This window comes from Sinohyriopsis cumingii, chromosome 14 (genome assembly GCF_028554795.1).
Source record: "Sinohyriopsis cumingii isolate HCF-2022 chromosome 14, ASM2855479v2, whole genome shotgun sequence".
Taxonomy (NCBI): Eukaryota; Metazoa; Mollusca; class Bivalvia; order Unionida; family Unionidae; genus Sinohyriopsis; species Sinohyriopsis cumingii.
In genome coordinates this window covers 6,405,035-6,424,553 of record NC_142974.1, presented here as the reverse complement: position 1 = coordinate 6,424,553, position 19,519 = coordinate 6,405,035, and the positions used below count along the sequence as shown (strand labels likewise).

Genomic DNA, 19,519 nt, shown 5'->3' with positions numbered 1-19,519 from the left:
AAGTGACAGAATATATCAATGTGCAAGGAAATTCACAAACCTTTGACTTCCATATGCAGGTTGTTCCTGTCTCATCCCACATGTAGTTGTCATCACATATACATATGCCTCGTTCACTGGCGCTGTTCTCTATATCACATTTCTGATGTCTTCCACACTGTTCAGCTGATCTATATGTACAATCCTTGGACTTGGACACTGTTGTTATGGCAACATCTGTTTCATCTATAAAAACAATGATTTTAATATCATATTGCTGTTTTTCCGTCTACCTATTTTAATACACAGACCATTCAACTATTCATTTGGTGATTGCTTTTACTGTGTGATGACCCAAACAATTTCACACGAAAAAGCCTTAATGCATCTTATGATTTCTTTTGTCTATCTTACATTATTAAACATACATGCCAAGTTTTCTGGGACCAAATCAAAGAGTTCAGTGTTCAGAATCTAGGAGACTGGGACCAAATCAAAGAGTTCAGTGTTCAGAATCCAGGAGATTGGGACCAAATCAAGGAGTTCATTGTTCAGAATCCAGGAAACTGGGACCAAATCAAAGAGTTCAGTGTTCCGAATCCAGGAGATTGGGACCAAATCAAAGAGTTCAGTGTTCAGAATCCAGGAGATTGGGACCAAATCAATGAGATCAGTGTTCAGAATCCAGGAGACTGGGACCAAATCAAGGAGTTCAGTACTCAGAATCCAGGAGATTGGGACCAAATCAAGGAGTTCAGTGTTCAGAATCCAGGAGATTGGGACCAAATCAAAGAGGTTAGTGTTCAGAATCCAGGAGATTGGGACCAAATCAAGGAGTTCAGTGTTCAGAATCCAGGAGATTGGGACCAAATCAAGGAATTCTGTGTTCAGAATCCAGGAGATTGTGACCAAATCAAGGAGTTCAGTGTTCAGAATCCAGGAGGCTGGGACCAAAATCAAGGAGTTCAGTGTTCAGAATCCAGGAGACTGGGACCAAATCAGAGAGTTCAGTGTTCAGAATCCAGGAGACTGGGACCAAATCAAGGAGTTCAGTGTTCAGAATCCAGGAGACTGGGACCAAAATCAAGGAGTTCAGTGTTCAGAATCCAGGAGACGGGGACCAAATTAAAGAGTTCAGTGTTCAGAATCCAGGAGATTGGGACCAAATCAAGGAGTTCAGTGCTCAGAATCCGGGAGATTGTGACCAAATCAAGGAGTTCAGTGCTCAGAATCCGGGAGATTGGGACCAAATCAGGGAGTTCAATGTTCATGAGATTGGATCCAAATCACAGCAATTAACAAAATGACCATTTTTGTCATAAATGTAAGCACGGAAGTGAAAACATACAAAACTAAAGAAGTTAAGTACAATGCACAATATTTACTCAACTTTATTAATTTTTCTTAATCTGATAAAAATAATTTAAGAATTTTCTGAAGAATCACTTTCTGTTCTTCAAAGACTTGTTACACATTGGTACCTCAAACACTCAAACAAACTTGTCTTCTACAGCATGTGCTTCATTTCCATCTTGTAGAGAAACTCTTTTACACAAATCATTTGAAGGCCTGAGTTGAAAACAATCACACTTTGCATATATCTTACATGATATTAATGACAACAGGTTTTCCAAATACATTTCCATTGTGGTCCATCTGAAACTTCCTCAACATGCTGAAAAAGCATGCAGGATCTGAAATCTCACGATTCAGATAAACAAGGGCCTTCAGGGTCTGGTCATGATATGGAAACTTACCTACCATCATTGCTGTAACTTCCTCAGAGAAGGACATCACACTCCCAGTGAACCAGCTCAGCTATGTTGGAAAAATGTCATCTGGGTCACTGTCATTTGCATCACTTTAGGCACATGATATGAAAATTTCTCATTTGCAGCATCTTGCATACATTTCAAAATCATTTTTCCCCAACTAGAAATGTTCAAATGTGTTTAACAAGTTGTGCAGTATACAAAGCTTTCTCCTTTTTCACTTGTTTCACACATTTAAGCAATCACTGTTAAACCTGCAAACATATTTCTTTCTTTCTGATGGTGTATTTTCCTTTAAATCTGTTAGTGCATGCTTCGACATGGTACCTCAATTATTATACTTCCAAATGGATCAAGAACTTTTACGCTTGTCAAGTTGCCTGCAATCTGTCATACACAACATATTAATGAACACTGAAATAATGATGAGCAAAACAACTTACATGTGTACAATAAATGAATCAGTGCATGTTACAAGCTGCGATTTGATTGATAGCTAGGTCCATAACCACTTGATTGACAGATTACAATTGCTCTAAAAGTCAGTTGAATGTTGTTTAAGCTGGAAATACCTATGCTTGGTAAATGTTGCTTTAGCAGGATATACCTAAAACTTGGCAGATTTTTTTAATTTCTGGTGGTTTTTTCAGCAAATTGGTAGATCAAAAGAATGGGTGTATAATCAAATGACTACAGAACAATCTGGGAGACTTGGCATGTAGGAGTAAATCAAGAAACAACTGCAGATCTCAAAGTGGTAATTATTCTGCTTTTATTACATTAGGAAGTCAATTAACTTATAGGTGTCAGGGTACAAGTCCAGTGAGTGTTCTGCATGCATTAAATTGGGAAACATGAATCCATTAGTGGTCTCAATGTATTTTCTGGTAATGGCTTTGCATGGGATGCATTCAAATTAAAGTAAAAACAAGGCAATCATCTAGTGATGGTTCTGTTTGTATTACTTTGAAAAAACAAGATTTTCAAGTAGATCTCAAGGTCTTTGTCTGACGAATGTTGTGCCTGAGTTACTTTGATGTAAAAGAGTCTTGGGTTGGTCTCTATGTATCATGGACATGACAAGAGTGTAAGGTTGGTCTCAATGTAAGGTTGGTCTCAATGTAATGTGGACATTTCAAGAGTCTCAAGTTGGACTCGATGTAACATAGACATGACAACAGTCTCCTCGAGCTGGTCACAATGTAACATGGACATGACAACAATCTCAGGTTGGTCTCTAAGTAACACTGACTTGACAAGAGCCCTACATAAGGTAAATTTCATTTTACACATCAAATGATAACTTCTAATTAGATCTATATCACTGACAACAAGCACATATACATACTAATAAATAAATGTAACTGTTTCCTTTCAAACCTTGTTATTCTCACATACATTTGTTGGTATGTGGGTTTAATGTCATTTTTCAGTCCACTGTAGGCTATACATGGCAGACAGTATATCTGGTGGAGGAAGAATCCGAGGAAAAGACTCAGGAAGAACCACTAACCCAAAGCTACTGGCAAGTTTTCTCAAATAACCATGTTGGACAAGCCCAGTACTTGAACTCACACCAACAGTGATCTGGAGAGGCGAGTGTGTTAAATCACTTGGCTACCGAGAGCCCTGAATTTATTTGGTTTCCTTCACAAAATTACTATTGACTACTGTATATTCATATAAACTGGCATGTAAAAACATCCCAACATTTCAATTTACAAAATACTTTACTGATCTGCATTATGATGGCATGAGGAAATAATAACATAATGAAGATAAAGTAGTTTTGCTTCCTTTAAAACTTTTAATTCTAAAGAAATCAAAATAATAACTTTTAAATCAAGATAACAATCTATACACTTGTAAAGAAAAAAGTTCAAACCCTGAATTAATCTGTGCTGATAAAACTACAAACTAACAAGATTTTTCAAAATCTAAACTCCTGAAGACAATGTGGTTAAAAACCCATCATTTAAAAAGACTTAATTACAAAAGGATTCATTTAAATTTTTTATAAAAGGACCTTCAAAATTACATAATACTGTATAATCAAGAGTGTGTGTGTGTGTGTGTGACTTTGATTTTTAACGTAGCTTTAACAAGTTTTCAGTCATATCGCTACGATGTCTGCAGTATGACAGTTTCTGCAGACATGTAGCATAATGTCCCACCCAGTCACATTATCCTGACACCAGGCCGACTAGTCCTAACTCTAACCTCTTAAAGCTGAGCACCAAGCGAGGCAGGTGTTAGTACCATTTTTGTAAGTCTTTGGTATGACTCGGCCAGGGATCGAACCCACAACCTTCCGCTTCCGAGGCGGACGCTCTAACCAGAAGGCCACCGGAGAGGTCTATAAGTAAGAATTGAATTGTCTGTAAAATCAAGATATGGATGCTTGTAATGCAATAAACCAGTCCCCAAACCTATATTGATACTAATAGGGGCTCATATCATTTCTTAAAATTTACCTGTATAATAAAAGAGGCAATAATCTCCCATTTTTCCTGCGACCTATTGAAGATCTGAAACCAATACATCATGCTACATGTCACAGTGTAATAGTATAGCACCAAAGTTCAGCATTGAGATTCAACATTTTAAACTACAAATCTGACTTACTACTCCATCGATAAGGAATGGCAGTCATTTTTTTCTTCTTCTAATCTGGCTTTCCTCCAGATATTTCCACCCCATTTTCATACTGACATTTATGTTGGAGTGTGGGGTCAGAGAGAATTGCATAACGAAAAAATTTGAACTTGCTGCCAACATGCAGTGGCAGCAAATGGAAGCTGCTTACAAGTGGGCCTAGCAAACAAAACTATGTTACATCAAGTTATCCTTGCATGAAATCGATAGGAAAAAGATCTGTTTTCTCAGACACTGCAAGTATTACAGTCATTATGTTTCTAATCCTATGACAGCTGAGACATAACTACAGCATTAATGAAACCTGACCTGGTGCTCGCTATTAGCATTCCGACTTAGATGACTACAAAAATCCCTCAACCTAAAACAGCAGAGGTCGAAAAGTCACATGATATCAACAACAAACACCATTACCATGTTGTGATTCAAATATTCAAAAAATATGAAATAAAGTCCCTTTTTGTAAAAACCCAAAAGGAAATATAATACCCAACATATGTATTCTGAGAACAACGTCCACAATCTTGCTGTCACAGCAACCTGGGCAGAGCCAGATTCATCAAGGGTACATTGTAACATTGTAGTCAAGTGATACAGCAAAAGTATTGTTGACATGTGCTCCAAATTTCATGAATCGCACCCACATAGTTGTTCTCAGAAAAAATATATAGAGACTTTTGTTTTTATTTTTTTTATTACAAACAGTGTGCAACTTTCTTTTAATATTTTTAATTTTTTTCCACAATTTAAATGAGTTATTATTGATATCATCTGACTACTCTACCTATGATGTCATGAACATGTAGTTTGTGTACACATGTGACTAGTAATACAAATGTTGAGTATCAGGTCAAATTTCATCAACTTTGTAGTTTCATCTACTGTGATAATAATGCTGTCTGATGCCTATGACAATGACAGTGATAATAATGTCATCAGATGCATATGCCAATGACAGTAATAATAATGTCATCATATGCCTATGCTAATGACTGTGATAATAATGCTATTGGACGCCTATACCAATGGCAGTGATAATAATGTCATCAGATGCCTATGCCAATGACGGTGATAATAATATCAGATGCCTATGCCAATGACAGTCATAATAATGTCATCAGATGCCTATGCCAATGACAGTGATAATAATGTCATCAGATACCTATGCTAATGACAGTGATAATAATGCCATCTGATGCCTATGACAATGATAGCAATAATAATGCCATCAGATGCCTATGCTAATGACAGTGATAATAATGCCCTCTGATGCCTATGACAATGATAGCAATAATAATGCCATCAGATGCCTTTGCCAATGACAGTGATAATAATGCCATCTGATGCCATTGACAATGATAGCAATAATGCCATCAGATGCCTTTGCCAATGACAGTGATAATAATGCCATCTGACGCCTATGACAATGACAGTGATAATGTCATCAGATGCCTATGCCAATGACAGTGATAATAATGTCATCAGATGCCTATGCCAATGACAGTGATAATAATGTCATCAGATGCCTATGCCAATGACAGTGATAATATCATCAGATGCCTTTGCCAAGGACTGATAATAACGTCATCAGATGCCTATGCCAATGACAGTGATAATAATGTCATCAGATGCCTATGCCAATGACAGCGATAATAATGTCATCAGATGCCTATGCCAATGACAGTGATAATAATGTCATCAGGTGCCTTTGCCAAGGACTGATAATAATGTCAATAGATGCCTATCCTAATGACAGTGATAATAATTCCATTTGAAAAGTGATCCCTACCAATGCTTCCTTACTGGCAGGATAAAAAGTGTGACTGCATAGGCACTACAATACTCCATTTCTGACATTATTGAACATATCCTATTAATTTTAATTGTTGTACTTGTTGTAGATTTAACAACATTTGAGTTTCATCTACTGTGATAATAATGATATCTGATGCCTATGATAATGACAGTGATAATAATGTCATCAGATGCATATGCCAATGACAGTAATAATAATGTCATCATATGCCTATGCCAATGACTGTGATAATAATGCTATTTGACGCCTATACCAATGACAGTGATAATATCATCAGATGCCTATGCCAAGGACTGAAAATAATGTCATCAGATGCCTATGCCAATGACAGTGATAATAATGTCATCAGATGCCTTTGCCAAGGACTGATAATAATGTCATCAGATGCCTATGCCAATGACAGTGATAATAATGTCATCAGATGCCAATGCCAATGACAGTGATAATAATGTCATCAGGTGCCTTTGCCAAGGACTGATAATAATGTCAATAGATGCCTATCCTAATGACAGTGATAATAATTCCGTTTGAAAAGTGATCCCTACCAATGCTTCCTTACTGGCAGAATAAAAAGTGTGACTGCATAGGCACTACAATACTCCATTTCTGACATTATTGAACATATCCTATTAATTTTAATTGTTGTACTTGTTATAGATTTAACAACATTTTTTAGCACATGATAGGCTTTACATGGCCACCAGCATATATATAGTGGAAGAACCTGGAAAAGACTTTAGAAAAACAACCTACCCAAGGGAAACTACTGGCAAGCTTTCTAACATATCCATATTAGAAAAGCTGTGACTCAAACCCATACAATCAGAGGTGAGATGACAGTGATCTGGAAAGGCTATTGCCTAAGACCACTCAGCAATCCAAAGCTTCAGATTTATTTTAGTAAGTGGTTAATATCAAAGTAGGCAAAGATCATAAAAAATGAACATGATTCCGAATGTTTACACTGAAACATGACAAAACTTTACACTTCAGTCAACGTAAGTAATAACATGTCTTATTCAAGAATTTTTTTTACCTGGCAAAACACATTTTCTACTGCTAGCATCTCTTGTATACCCTCGCTTACATTCACACACTGCTGTGAAATCTCCATCATGGATGAGAGGTTTACAGTACTCATTCTCATGACAACCACTGTCAATACCAGATAGAGAACATCGGGTTGAAGTCTCCACTGAAAAAAAATGATATTTGATCAGCAAGGATATGGTAAGAAAATAGGACTAGAGTTACTTCCATGACTTGTAATGTCAATTTCACCAACGTTTTATTACATATTACCCCAAAACCCTAAAGAACCCAAACCCGACGCTTGTGGGACCATGTCAAATATATTTTGAAAAATGTCACAATTATTCTGCACTGGCATTTGATCACATCAAGGACCATGGGGAAATCAGCCTGCTTGTACACGTTTACCATATAAACAATATACATGTAAGTACTAAGTTTTGTGAATTTCCAGTCAGCGGTCTTGCAAGAAGAAGAAGCATAGCTGACTGATGGTGGGTATCACAGTCATGGTGGGTATCACAGTCATGTTCCATTGTCACTTGCAAAGGATTCTTGCTCCAAATCAGTGTCGAACAAAGAGGTTTGATGACACTTTATTAATTTCTACAAGCTGAATGCTAAAATATGTGGATAAAAATATCTGTTCAGCAAAAGCCATTCTAACACAATATGAGGTTGGGCCAGTGTTTATTAAATAGGGTATAATCATGCTCTGAACAGTTACCCAGAATACACCATGGCTGCTAGTTCCTATTAAGTAGCTCAAAGATAGCATCTTAATATAAAAATCTTAGCTTTAAAATTCCATATTCTGCTACACTTGTTAGTCAGTTATGAAGTTATTCTTGAATAATTTCTATCTTCTGTGAGCTTCAGTGGATTCAAATTATCTGCCGAGTTTCAAAATTTTTAACTGAAATCAGCAAAAGTATACAAACTGATTTCATAAACTGATGAAAAATACTGACTTAATTTTTTTCAAAAACTTGGATAGAAGAGTGAACTGACTCTGAAATACTTAGATGCCTTATCATTACATCTACAGATATTCTGATCAAACTTATACCCTGGTCCACATCTTACCATACTATAGTCCTTTACATGATGGTGTGACATAATATTTGACAACATGAGGTTTTATTACACGTGTTATACGAAAATTACAATATGAGTGTATTAACATATGACTTATTTATGAATGAAAACTGAATCTTAAATTTGACCTCACAGTATAACTCAAGGCTGAGCCTAGGATAAAAAGAATATACAGTACTGAAAATAATTACATATCATGCGTCAGGTCAGACTGAACATCAGCATAAAATAAACCGAACAAAGTGCTCCTTAAACCTTGGAAAATAAACTGCATGGCCCTTAAACTTTGGAAAATAAATATGCATGGCCCAAATAGAATTGTAGTGACAACATATGTCTGTAAAGTAAAACATGACAGACCATCAACCTAGGAGACAATAATGTACAGGTCCATTTTTTATATATCCCATCAAGACAAGAGTAAGGTAATAAAACAGAGGTGCACAACCTGCAACACAGATCTGGCCCACAAACGTATTCTGTCCTCCCCTCGGAGCAAATTAAAACAACACAGAAATCTGGCGCATGAACAGTAATTATATTAAAGAAATGTGTTTGCGGCCCTCAAGTGGTCTTAGAAAATGCAATCTGGCCCTTTGCCGAAAAAGGTTGTGCACCCCTGTAATAGAATTTATTCTTGTCCCACCCTCTATCTATCCATTATTTAGTATGACTGTCATATTTTGGTTTCAGCCTGTGTTTAAATTTCTCAGTTTCAAGAGGGACATTAATATTGTGTAAACACTTTATTAGAGTTATGTAATTTAATGAAATTTACTGACCACCTGTACTGAGAGTTATGTAATTTAATGAAATTTACTGACCACCTGTACTGAGAGTTATGTAATTTAATGAAATTTACTGACCACCTGTATTGAGAGTTACGTAATTTAATGAAATTTACTGACCACCTGTATTGAGAGTTATGTAATTTAATGAAATTTACTGACCACCTGTACTGAGAGTTATGTAATTTAATGAAATTTACTGACCACCTGTATTGAGAGTTATGTAATTTAATGAAATTTACTGACCACCTGTATTGAGAGTTATGTAATTTAATGAAATTTACTGACCACCTGTACTGAGAGTTATGTAATTTAATGAAATTTACTGACCACCTGTATTGAGAGTTTTGTAATTTAAAGAAATTTACTGACCACCTGTATTGAGAGTTATGTAATTTAATGAAATTTACTGACCACCTGTGTTGAGAGATGGATTTTATCGTATTATAATGCCACCAAGAGCAATTAACTAATAAAATCTCCAGTCTCAATTGGATATTTTCTGATTAAACCAGACTAATCAAAAGGTCAAAAAAGCATTTTTCTTGGCAACCTAGCAGTGAGAGAGTAAACTGTGGAGAGTAAACTGTGGCAGAGTAAAGTGTGGAGGAGAGTAAACTGTGGAGAGTAAACTGTGGCAGAGTAAACTGTGGAGAAGAGTAAACTGTGGAGAGTAAACTGTGGCAGAGTAAACTGTGGAGAGTAAACTGTGGAGAGTAAACTGTGGAGTAAACTGTGGCAAAGACCTTGACCTTGATGAATCAATTGTCCTTATTCCCAGTGGTCAAGGCCAACAGTTAACCACAGCACTGTTTTCATTACTAATGTTCTGAACCTGCTCCAAGTTGTGATATCAGTGTTATCTTCAACAAAAGTCAAACAAAAAAAGGGCTTAGATGACTCCCCAATTGCAGATAAAAAAACAGATGACACACAAAAAGGTTGTCATGATTATGCCAAAAGAGTAATGGTTGGCAATGTACATTATTCAACTTAGCTATTATAAAATGTTTTTTAAAAACAAAAACAGCTTTCATAACCTGTATAATCTTACATGTACATAAAATGATGTTCTCTCCTAATTACATGTCTTCACTCCCTCTCTCATTATATAAACACCTAAAAAGGCATACTTTAACAGATCTGTGAACCCTCAATAAACCAAAAGCCTCACAAAACAGAAAATTAAATTTCATCTGAAGGGTTTACAGTTGAGAGGGTTTTTACTGCTCTATGAAAAGTGGGGGAAAATAATATGGGGTTTGAGCATGTCCTGAGCTGTCTTCTTACTGTCTACTGTGAAATGTATCGCCCCCAAGATTTCTAGATGGTTTATACAACTGGTCATGATGGTAATAATTTCATAAGTGTGGGAACAAGAATGACTGCATCATGATATGTTCACCCCCCAGAATTTTAGATAGTGCGTGTCTTGACTCAATGTTAATTGGCATAATACAGTGAAACCCTCAAAACTGAACCCTTGGAATACTGGAATCCCCTCAAGATCAAAAGTTTTTTTAAGATATTGGACATCCCATCAGTACCAATGTTGTTTTGGTACAGTATAGGTATCATGTTTTAAAGACAATCCACATTCCCATGGTGGACCTTAACCCTTTCACACTGTCAAGGTCCAAATATAGCTGTCATTGTGGACCGTGCACATTGTTGTTCTTCGTGGTTAGATTAAGTTTTATTGCCCCAATTAGAAAGTTGCAGCAATATAATGATATAATAATGGGCATCCACTACACCATGTGGAGCTTACCTATCTGCTCAGCTACAGTACACAATGCTGTTTAATTTTCAACCCCCTAAAACAAATTCACATACATGTATTGTGAGAGATGCATGATGCATATATTGTGAGAAATGAATGATACATGTATTGTGAGAAATGAATGATACATGTATTGTGAGAGATGAATGATACATGTACTGTGAGAAATGAATGATACATGTATTGTGAGAGATGAATGATACATTTCTGAGCAAAGAGTGCTGGGATCGTTTAGGTGCTTCACAAAATATACAAAGTTTAATTATAGTAATTTTAATGTGAGAAAGAGGAAGAGGTTATGCTTTAAACAAACAAATGGAAAAAGAAATCACACACTAGTAATAGTTGGTTGTTGATGTTGTTGTAGGGTTTAATGAAATTCTTCCGTGCACGATAGGCTATACATGGCGGAAAGTATTAATGGTGGAGGAAGAACCCAGGAAAACCCCGGAAAGAACCACCAACCCACGAGAAGCTACTGGCAAGCTTTCTCACCTACCCACATTGGCCAAATCCGAGACTCAAACCCACGCAGACAGAGGTGAGTTGGCAGTGATCCATAACGGATATCGCTTTGGACCACTCTGCCATTTGGGCCCCAGTATTAGTTGGTTTCATTCTATTACTAAAATTTTAAACATGTGAGAAATGCTCTCATTTATTTTTTTTTCATTTCCTCAGTTACTTTAAACTGTGTCCTTAACAAGTTCCCACAAAATGAAATATACACAGCACTCTCCAAAATATAACCTCTGAAAGTCCAGCCTGTTGAATACCAAATATACATGTCCTTGCAACACATTTTCTCAGGAATTAGACATGTTATTACTTTTACTATTACTGTTTATATGCAAACTTTACGTGCCACGTGATGCTGAACTCAATACCCACAATTTAATAAATATACTTAGAATTGCTGGTCTGGTCATCTGACGAATTTACAAAATTTTACCAAACTGGCAGATGGAAGTGATAAAAAATGCAATCACTTAAATATTTTTAGTAGGAGATGAATTTGTACATACTATTTTTAATTAATTCAGATTCAGTTTATTTTGTACACTCGATCCTTTTCATCCATGACAAATACCGCAAACTGTTCCTGAATGTCAACCGAATATTGTTGATCAGTTTAGTTACTAACTTGTTATATTTTGACCCAATTATCCATTTTAATAAGTTCACATGAATTCAAATAAAAAATGTTACTGCCAAAGAAATGGATCCAAGTGCATATTTATAGAGTTTATCAGTTAGGCAAACAATGTGAAATTACTGAAATTATGTCAATAAGCACCAAAATGGCACTCAATCTTTGGGAACCAAAATGGCACTCAATCTTTGGGAACCAAAATGGCACTCAATCTTTGGGAACCAAAGCTAAATTTCAATTTGGATTTATAGGTTTCTGCATTTGTATGGGAAAATATGAACAAGTTTTTCAGATGGATATACTGCATGACTTTGGGAGTGCAGTTTATCCATCCAAACGAGTTCATATTTCCCCATACAAATGCAGTAACCTTTTTATTATATGCTCATTTTCTTATTCTGCCTAAGGCTTAATTATATAAACAAAAATACACTGCAAGAAACAAAATGACTGAATATATGCCATATTCCAAACTAAATACACAATCACCGATTCATCATTACACAACAACAACATTAGTATTGCGCACATAACTCCACCCAGATAAATTTGAACTTGGTCATGCTCTAGACATCACTTTCGAAAGAAAATGGTGTTTTGGTCTACTTAAAACTGAAATTTAGATTCATATTGTGAATGAATGTGCATTGCAACAACTTTTCCATTTGATCTGGAATGAATAGATTTGGGTATTTTTGTTGATTCTGCTAAATTTCGTGATAGTGACTGGATTTTTCTGTGTCAATTCTACATGAAGTACATTTGATTTCAGTAGCAAGGGAGCAGCGTGATGACATCTGCAAGTGTGTTTCTGTTCTGTCACTGAATGTTTGAAATTGTAAAAATATGAAGTCTTTCAATTGCAATTATCAAAAAGATGCTATGGAATATGTTTATTTCATTTTTAGTGCAGTAAGGAGGATGTAACTGCACTTGGAATATAGTCAAATTTACAGTACAATTTCGAAATGTGTAATCAAGCTTGAGAACCCATGACATGGCTCACGTAATTTGGATTTGCAGAACTAAGAAAGTACATTTGAGGAAATGCAGGATGTAAAACTATAAGTATTTTTTTGCCATTCTTATTAAAAGCTAAAGAAGACAGTTTATTCCTTGTCACTTGCATGTTATTTGTAGGGACCCAGCAATTTTATAACCTGTCTGGTGCCAATCGTTGGCCTAAATCCAAAAAATTGTATCCAAAAAGTTAATGCAGAATGTGGCAAAGCAGCTGGTATGTGACAGTCCATGAAACACCTGCTTTAGTTCATTCAGAAACAAATTTAATCAACCAAAACGTAAAGCATCTACTATGTGATTGTACAAAGTAGTTCCTAATTTACTATTGGTCACACGTGAGTGCAATATGAAGTGCACGATTCTGACAGTGTAATGTTAGCAAAGAAAAAAAATGAGCATATAATAAGAAATAATTTTGGAATAGTATAATTAAAAGCAATAATAATTTCTCCAGTACATACATCATATCATCATCATTGGCAATTCAGCAGAAATGCCTACTATTATGAAAACTTAGTTGTGAATGGGTATCTGTGGCAGATATGACTGAATCTGACATACAATAAAAATAGCCCCAGTTCTGTACATTGGTTTGGTTCACACCCATCATTCATACATCAAAATAACAGGAATTAAAGTTTACTTAAACAATTCATATACAAAGTCCATCTTAAATAAACAAGATAAAACGAGGAAAATCTGGAAAAGTTGATTTCTTTAACGCTCTAACCCTACAGTATGCAAATTGTTAAACTGTGTAGTGGAACCTAAGTAACAACTAAACTGCAAAAGAAGTCTTTTAGTGAAAACCGTATGTTGATCTGACCATCCATACAGGATGTAGCAAAGAAATTTTTATACTGAGCAACACCACTTTCCTTAAGGTTAAACTAGACTGGGATGAATGTGTCGATGTGTAAAGTTTCATGTCAATTCTTCAAGCAGTTTTGGAGGAATAGCTGTTATGTATAATTGATTTAATTATATCTGATTTAACATAAATTTATTTCAATTTAATTGTTTGTTTGTCAGTTTTAAATTTTATTTATTTTTCATTACATGCTATTGTAATGTAAAATTATTCACTGGAGATGATACTTTAACCAGAAAATAGTTTGACCTTGGCTGTTCGTTTAGCTGAGGTCATGATGGGACTACGTGTTTAAGATGTAAACAATTTTTAAATTTTTTTATTCGTCAGGGCAACACTGGGTGTATGTGATCTTTAGCAAGTAATTGATTTTGACGAGATTCTGGAACATGATCACGTGACCCCCTTTTTGCATTTTAGAATATGATATAACCTTTGTTTTGGAGAGATATTCTGAGTAGTAGCTGGGCTTTTTCTTTACACTGGAAGTTGAATGCTGTGCTGTTTGGAGTTATTTCAAATTACTTGGATTCAAAAGGATTAATTCTTTTTTCCTGGAAAATACATGTGCTCATGTGAGATTCTTAATCAAAGACAGTTCTTATATAAAAAAAAATTATTCAGATTTCCTAAACCGGAGTGATATTTCTTGTTTCTACAAGGAACTGTAGATTTCAACACTACAGATTACAGCATACGTCATCGTCTTCCATCTTAGATTCTTCATTGGGACTCTAACTTGAAATCATTAGAACATTTTATTATTAGAACTCCTAAAATTTTATTTGTGGATTATTCATGGATTATTTTTGGATTTGATTCTTAAAACTGTAAGTTCATATTTTTTCTTTTTTAAAGAGTTTTTCCAGGGAAATAAATTATTATATTTTTTTTCAAAGCTTCTTGTTTCCACTCTTTCTTGTGTTACTGTTTATTCAAGCCTAAATATGTAACATAGCAATAACAAAACCCTACTAATAGATGGAAGACAAATACAGGTCACTGCTTAAACTCTTCCAGCCAGTAGAGGTAAAACATGGGGAAATTATTTTGTCCTGTCCTTCTGTACTTCCATCAATCCATCCATTAATAATGTAATGCATCTCTACACACTCAGGTAATTATACAGATTTTCAACTTCTGGTTGTGTAGATATGCATAATACATTTAAAATTTGAGACTGTGACATGGGATGAGATAAGGAATAATGTTTTTAAGAATCTCCAACAATTTCTACAATAGTGTAGTAGTAGATCTGAAAAATTGCAAATGTTTTGGGCAAGGGTAGGGCAATAAATCTGAAATAGATTTTTAGATTACAGCTTGAGTAATTATCCAGTGGCTTGGAAATGCTCTCCATGGGCCATTTCTTCCCTCCCTTAAACTGTGTGCACATATTTAATGGGAATAAGAAGAGGTAAATGGCTAAATGTATCTAACATAAGCCCTAGGTCAACCCTCTGGGGACTTGCCCTTGTCTCATAACTTGGAAACCATCCAGATTCCTGACTTATGGACATATTTAAGCTAACTGTAACAATGGCCCCTGTATCAGGCTGTGCCCATTGTCGCAAAGCTTGCAAGTGCAAGGAATGCAGTGGTGAGCCATAGGCATGCTTCTAGTGTCTAACATGTATGGTGATGCACAATAATTTATAAATTGTCTCATTACATGATCTCAATTCCAAAGTTCTGCACCAAGATGAATAAAATATTACCCACTTTAGCCAATACAATTACCTGCACAAAGAAATAATGCAATCCCAAAGTGCATCAATGCATCATTACACCTCTAGGCATGTCGAATCCACCATACAAGAGCATATCTCTTCCAACCAATTATCTTATTCTCCCAATTCTTTTTATTTCTTATTTTATCTAGAATTTCTAGAGCTGTCATTTTTTTTTTAAACCTCAGTACCGATAAACGGAAAAATAAATCAAACTAATGTGATACATTGATTGCTTTGTACATAAGAAAAGTTGCTGAAGAAATAAATACCACCTAAAGTTTTTGTCTGCATATCAACTTAGTGCAATCCAACACTCAGAAATTCCAAAATGGAAACAAAAATGGCAGTTATTGGAGAGGGTTAAAAAAAAAATGTTGCAGCACAGTTAATATTGCTTTGTGAAATTCAATCTTAGGACAAGTTATTTTAATGCATTCTTGTATAGACAGGGCCTCACCATCAACACCCTTTCTTTGCAAAATTGCAGCACAAATTAAACAGTGAATTTTAGGATGAGCTATTCTAAAGCATTCTTGAAAGCACAATGATATTCACACATGCACATCCTAATTTATCTACCTGTCCTTTTGAAAATTGCTGAAATAATGAACACCGAAGTATGATTATCTGGGTTTATTTTAACTTACCCAGACTTCTAACTCTCAGGTACACAGTATTATTGAACCTGGAATCAGCTTGTCGTTCAGGGTCACAAAGACCTGCTTCTGAAATATTGCACTCGATACTGAAACAAATTCCCTGAGTAAATAATGCTACATTGCAGAATTGGTCTTGACAACAGCTAGTAATACATTTCCAAACATCATCGGCCTTTGTGTCCTTTTTGTATGTGCCTGCCTGACTTCGACCTTTTGGTATTGCTTGTAGCTGAAATGAGTCCATATACTTTTCTATATAACTATTTTGCTGAGATACATCAAGTAGATCTTCACTGCAGATTTTGGCAAATACATCTGGAAAACAGAAAAATGAATTGACAATTGTACAAACCAAAAATGCATAACCTAACACATTTTTGAATGTAATATACTTTCTGATTAGTCAAAAGTCAAAATATGCTTTTTGATTGGTCAAAAGTCAAAATATGAAGCAGTACTAGAGCTATCAGTGATGTGTGCAACACACTGTGCCATGCTAACTACAATTTGTTCCATAGGACCTCAAAGAAAGAAACATGTTGTGAAAGCAAAGTTAGGAAAAGATAACATTTAAAGGCCATGGCTCATCTAAATGATAATATGGAATGATTGGATTCTGCAAGGAGTTTCCAGTACAAGTAACATCCTATGTACAGCCATGAAGGTGATTAACAAGGGCCATAACTCTAATGGAGCAGACAGGCAGAATCTATAAATGTCACATTTAGGAGCATGGGACAAGACACACACAAAACTGCATCAGGATAAGTTGAATAGTTCCGTGGAAGTGCTGATTACAAGGATCGGCTGTTGTGTATGTTTAAAATAGAACAAATATGGTTAATAACTCAAAACTGACAAAACTTTTTAAATGCACATATGAGTCTACCTAATGGCATAAAAATAAGTGCAAGAGTTACAGAGCTCTAATGGCTGCAAAAAGTATGAGTCATAGACAGACGGACAAACAGATGGACAGATGAAAAAGGTGATTGCTGCAACATTCTTGATGCAGAATCATAAAAATCCACACTTTTAATCCTGTTGTAAACTTTGACACTGACATTTTCTGAAAGTGATATTTTTCATTATTTTTATTTCCAGTAAAGTTTCCAAAGAGTATTAGAATGGGGACTAGTCTTGTAATAGAGGATTTTAAGTTGTCAACAGTGGTCTTCGGCCGCTAATATTTTTTATGAGCTCTGCTGACATGCCATTAGTAAAACTCAATTTGCAACAATAAAGAAAGAACACGCCAGACATACATTCTAAATTCCCGAATACAAGACTAATCCATTAATTTAATGGACATGATGGCTTTCTATAACTCATACGACTTCCATATATCAAACTATTAGCTTTATTATGCAGTGATTGGCGAAAAAAAATTGCAGGTCATCTGAAATAATGACTCTGTATCTAACAGTCAAAATCATCCAATTAATCTGACTGGAAAAATTAATGTCAAAATAATGAAACTATTCTTCACAATATGCTAAGTAACATTTTATAGCCTAAAACAAGTATACATCACTTATTATCGTGCCCTTCAATATAATACATTTCCATTATAAGGAGGGTTTGGTCATGGATCCCAATTTTTTATGTAGCAGTAAAACTATATTTTTAACATTGACTTCACTATAAGATGGTCTCACTAAAAGGCATTATACTCTATGGCTTTATGAATGATATTACAGTGAGGGAATACTGTATCAAGTGCCTCATTATAAGATGGTCTCACTATAAGGCTGTATAATAGATGGCCTTATGAATGGTATTATAATGAGGGAGTACTGTATCAAGTACTCCATTAAAATATGGTCTTACTAAAAGGCTCTAAACTTTATGGCCATATGAATGGAATTACAATGAGGGAGTACTGTATCAAGTACATCATTACAAGATGGTCTCACTATAAGGCTGTATACTCTATGGCCTTATGAATGGTATTATAATGAGGGAGTATTGTATCAAGTACTCCATTAAAATATGGTCTGACTATAAGGCTGTAAACTCTATAGCCATATGAATGGTATTACAATGAGGGAGTACTGTACCAAGTACTCTATTAAAATATGGCCTTACTATAATGCTGTATACTCTATGGCCTTATGAAAAGTATTATAATGAGGGAGTACTGTATCAAGTACTTCATTATAAGATGGTCTCACAATAAGGCAGTATAATATATGGCTTTATGAATGGTATTATAATGAGGGAGTACTGTATCAAGTACTTCATTACAAGATGGTCTCACTATATGGTTGTATAATCTGTGGACCTATGGATAATGAGGGAATACAGTATCATCATCATACGTGTGCATGCTAAAAACATACAATGGTCCCCACACTATAAAGAACTCTGCTGTACTGCTATATTGCTTCTGTTTCTTGTACATGTCATATGGGTATCATCAAGGGCCCTCATCTTATAATATGGGTATCATCATAGATCCCAATATTATAATATGGGCATCATCATGGATCCCCAGCTTATTATATGGTCATGAACATGGATCCTCATCAAATATTTTGCGTATCATCACGGATCCTCGTCCCATACTACAGGTATCATTATGGACCCCCATCTTATGAGCATCATCATGGATCCCTATGTTATGAGTATTATCACATGTTCTCATATTAGTATCATCATGGATCCCCATCTTGTAATATTAGTATCATCATGGATCCCCATCTTATAATGTGAGTATCATCATGGATCCTCATCTTGTAATGTATCATCATGGATCCCCATCTTGTAATGTGAGTATCATCATGGATTCCCATCTTGTAATGTATCATCATGGATCCTAATCTTGTAATATAAGTATTATCATAGATCCCCATCCTGTAATATGAGTATTATCAAGGATCCCCATCTTGTAATATGAGTATCATAATGGATCCACATCTTTTAATATGAGTATCATCATGGATCCCCATCTTGTAATGTGAGTATTATCAAGGATCCCCATCATGTAATATGGGTATCATCATGGATCCCCATCTTGTAATATGAGTATCATAATGGATCCCATCTTAAACTATAAGTATCATCATAGATCCATTCTTATAATATGGGTTTTGTTTGTTTTTTGTCCCATGTTCTAAATATTCATTTCCGTGTACCCCATGAATATGCAGTTTTG

At 35.3% G+C, this 19,519-nt stretch overlaps 1 protein-coding gene across 3 annotated transcripts in view; it reads right to left on the bottom strand.

Moving 5' to 3' along the window:
- Positions 1 to 19,519, bottom strand: part of LOC149783145 (dyslexia-associated protein KIAA0319-like protein) — a 146,871-nt gene that overhangs the window by 78,524 nt on the left and 48,828 nt on the right. For all 3 annotated transcript variants that reach the window (XM_089931372.1, XM_089931370.1, XM_089931371.1), the window contains exons 3-5: positions 16,351 to 16,677; positions 7,259 to 7,417; positions 41 to 225 (exon numbers count right to left, since the gene is read on the bottom strand). In XM_089931372.1, the coding sequence (XP_089787498.1) occupies positions 41 to 225; positions 7,259 to 7,417; positions 16,351 to 16,677 (671 nt within the window). The remainder of the gene's footprint in view (positions 1 to 40; positions 226 to 7,258; positions 7,418 to 16,350; positions 16,678 to 19,519) is intronic.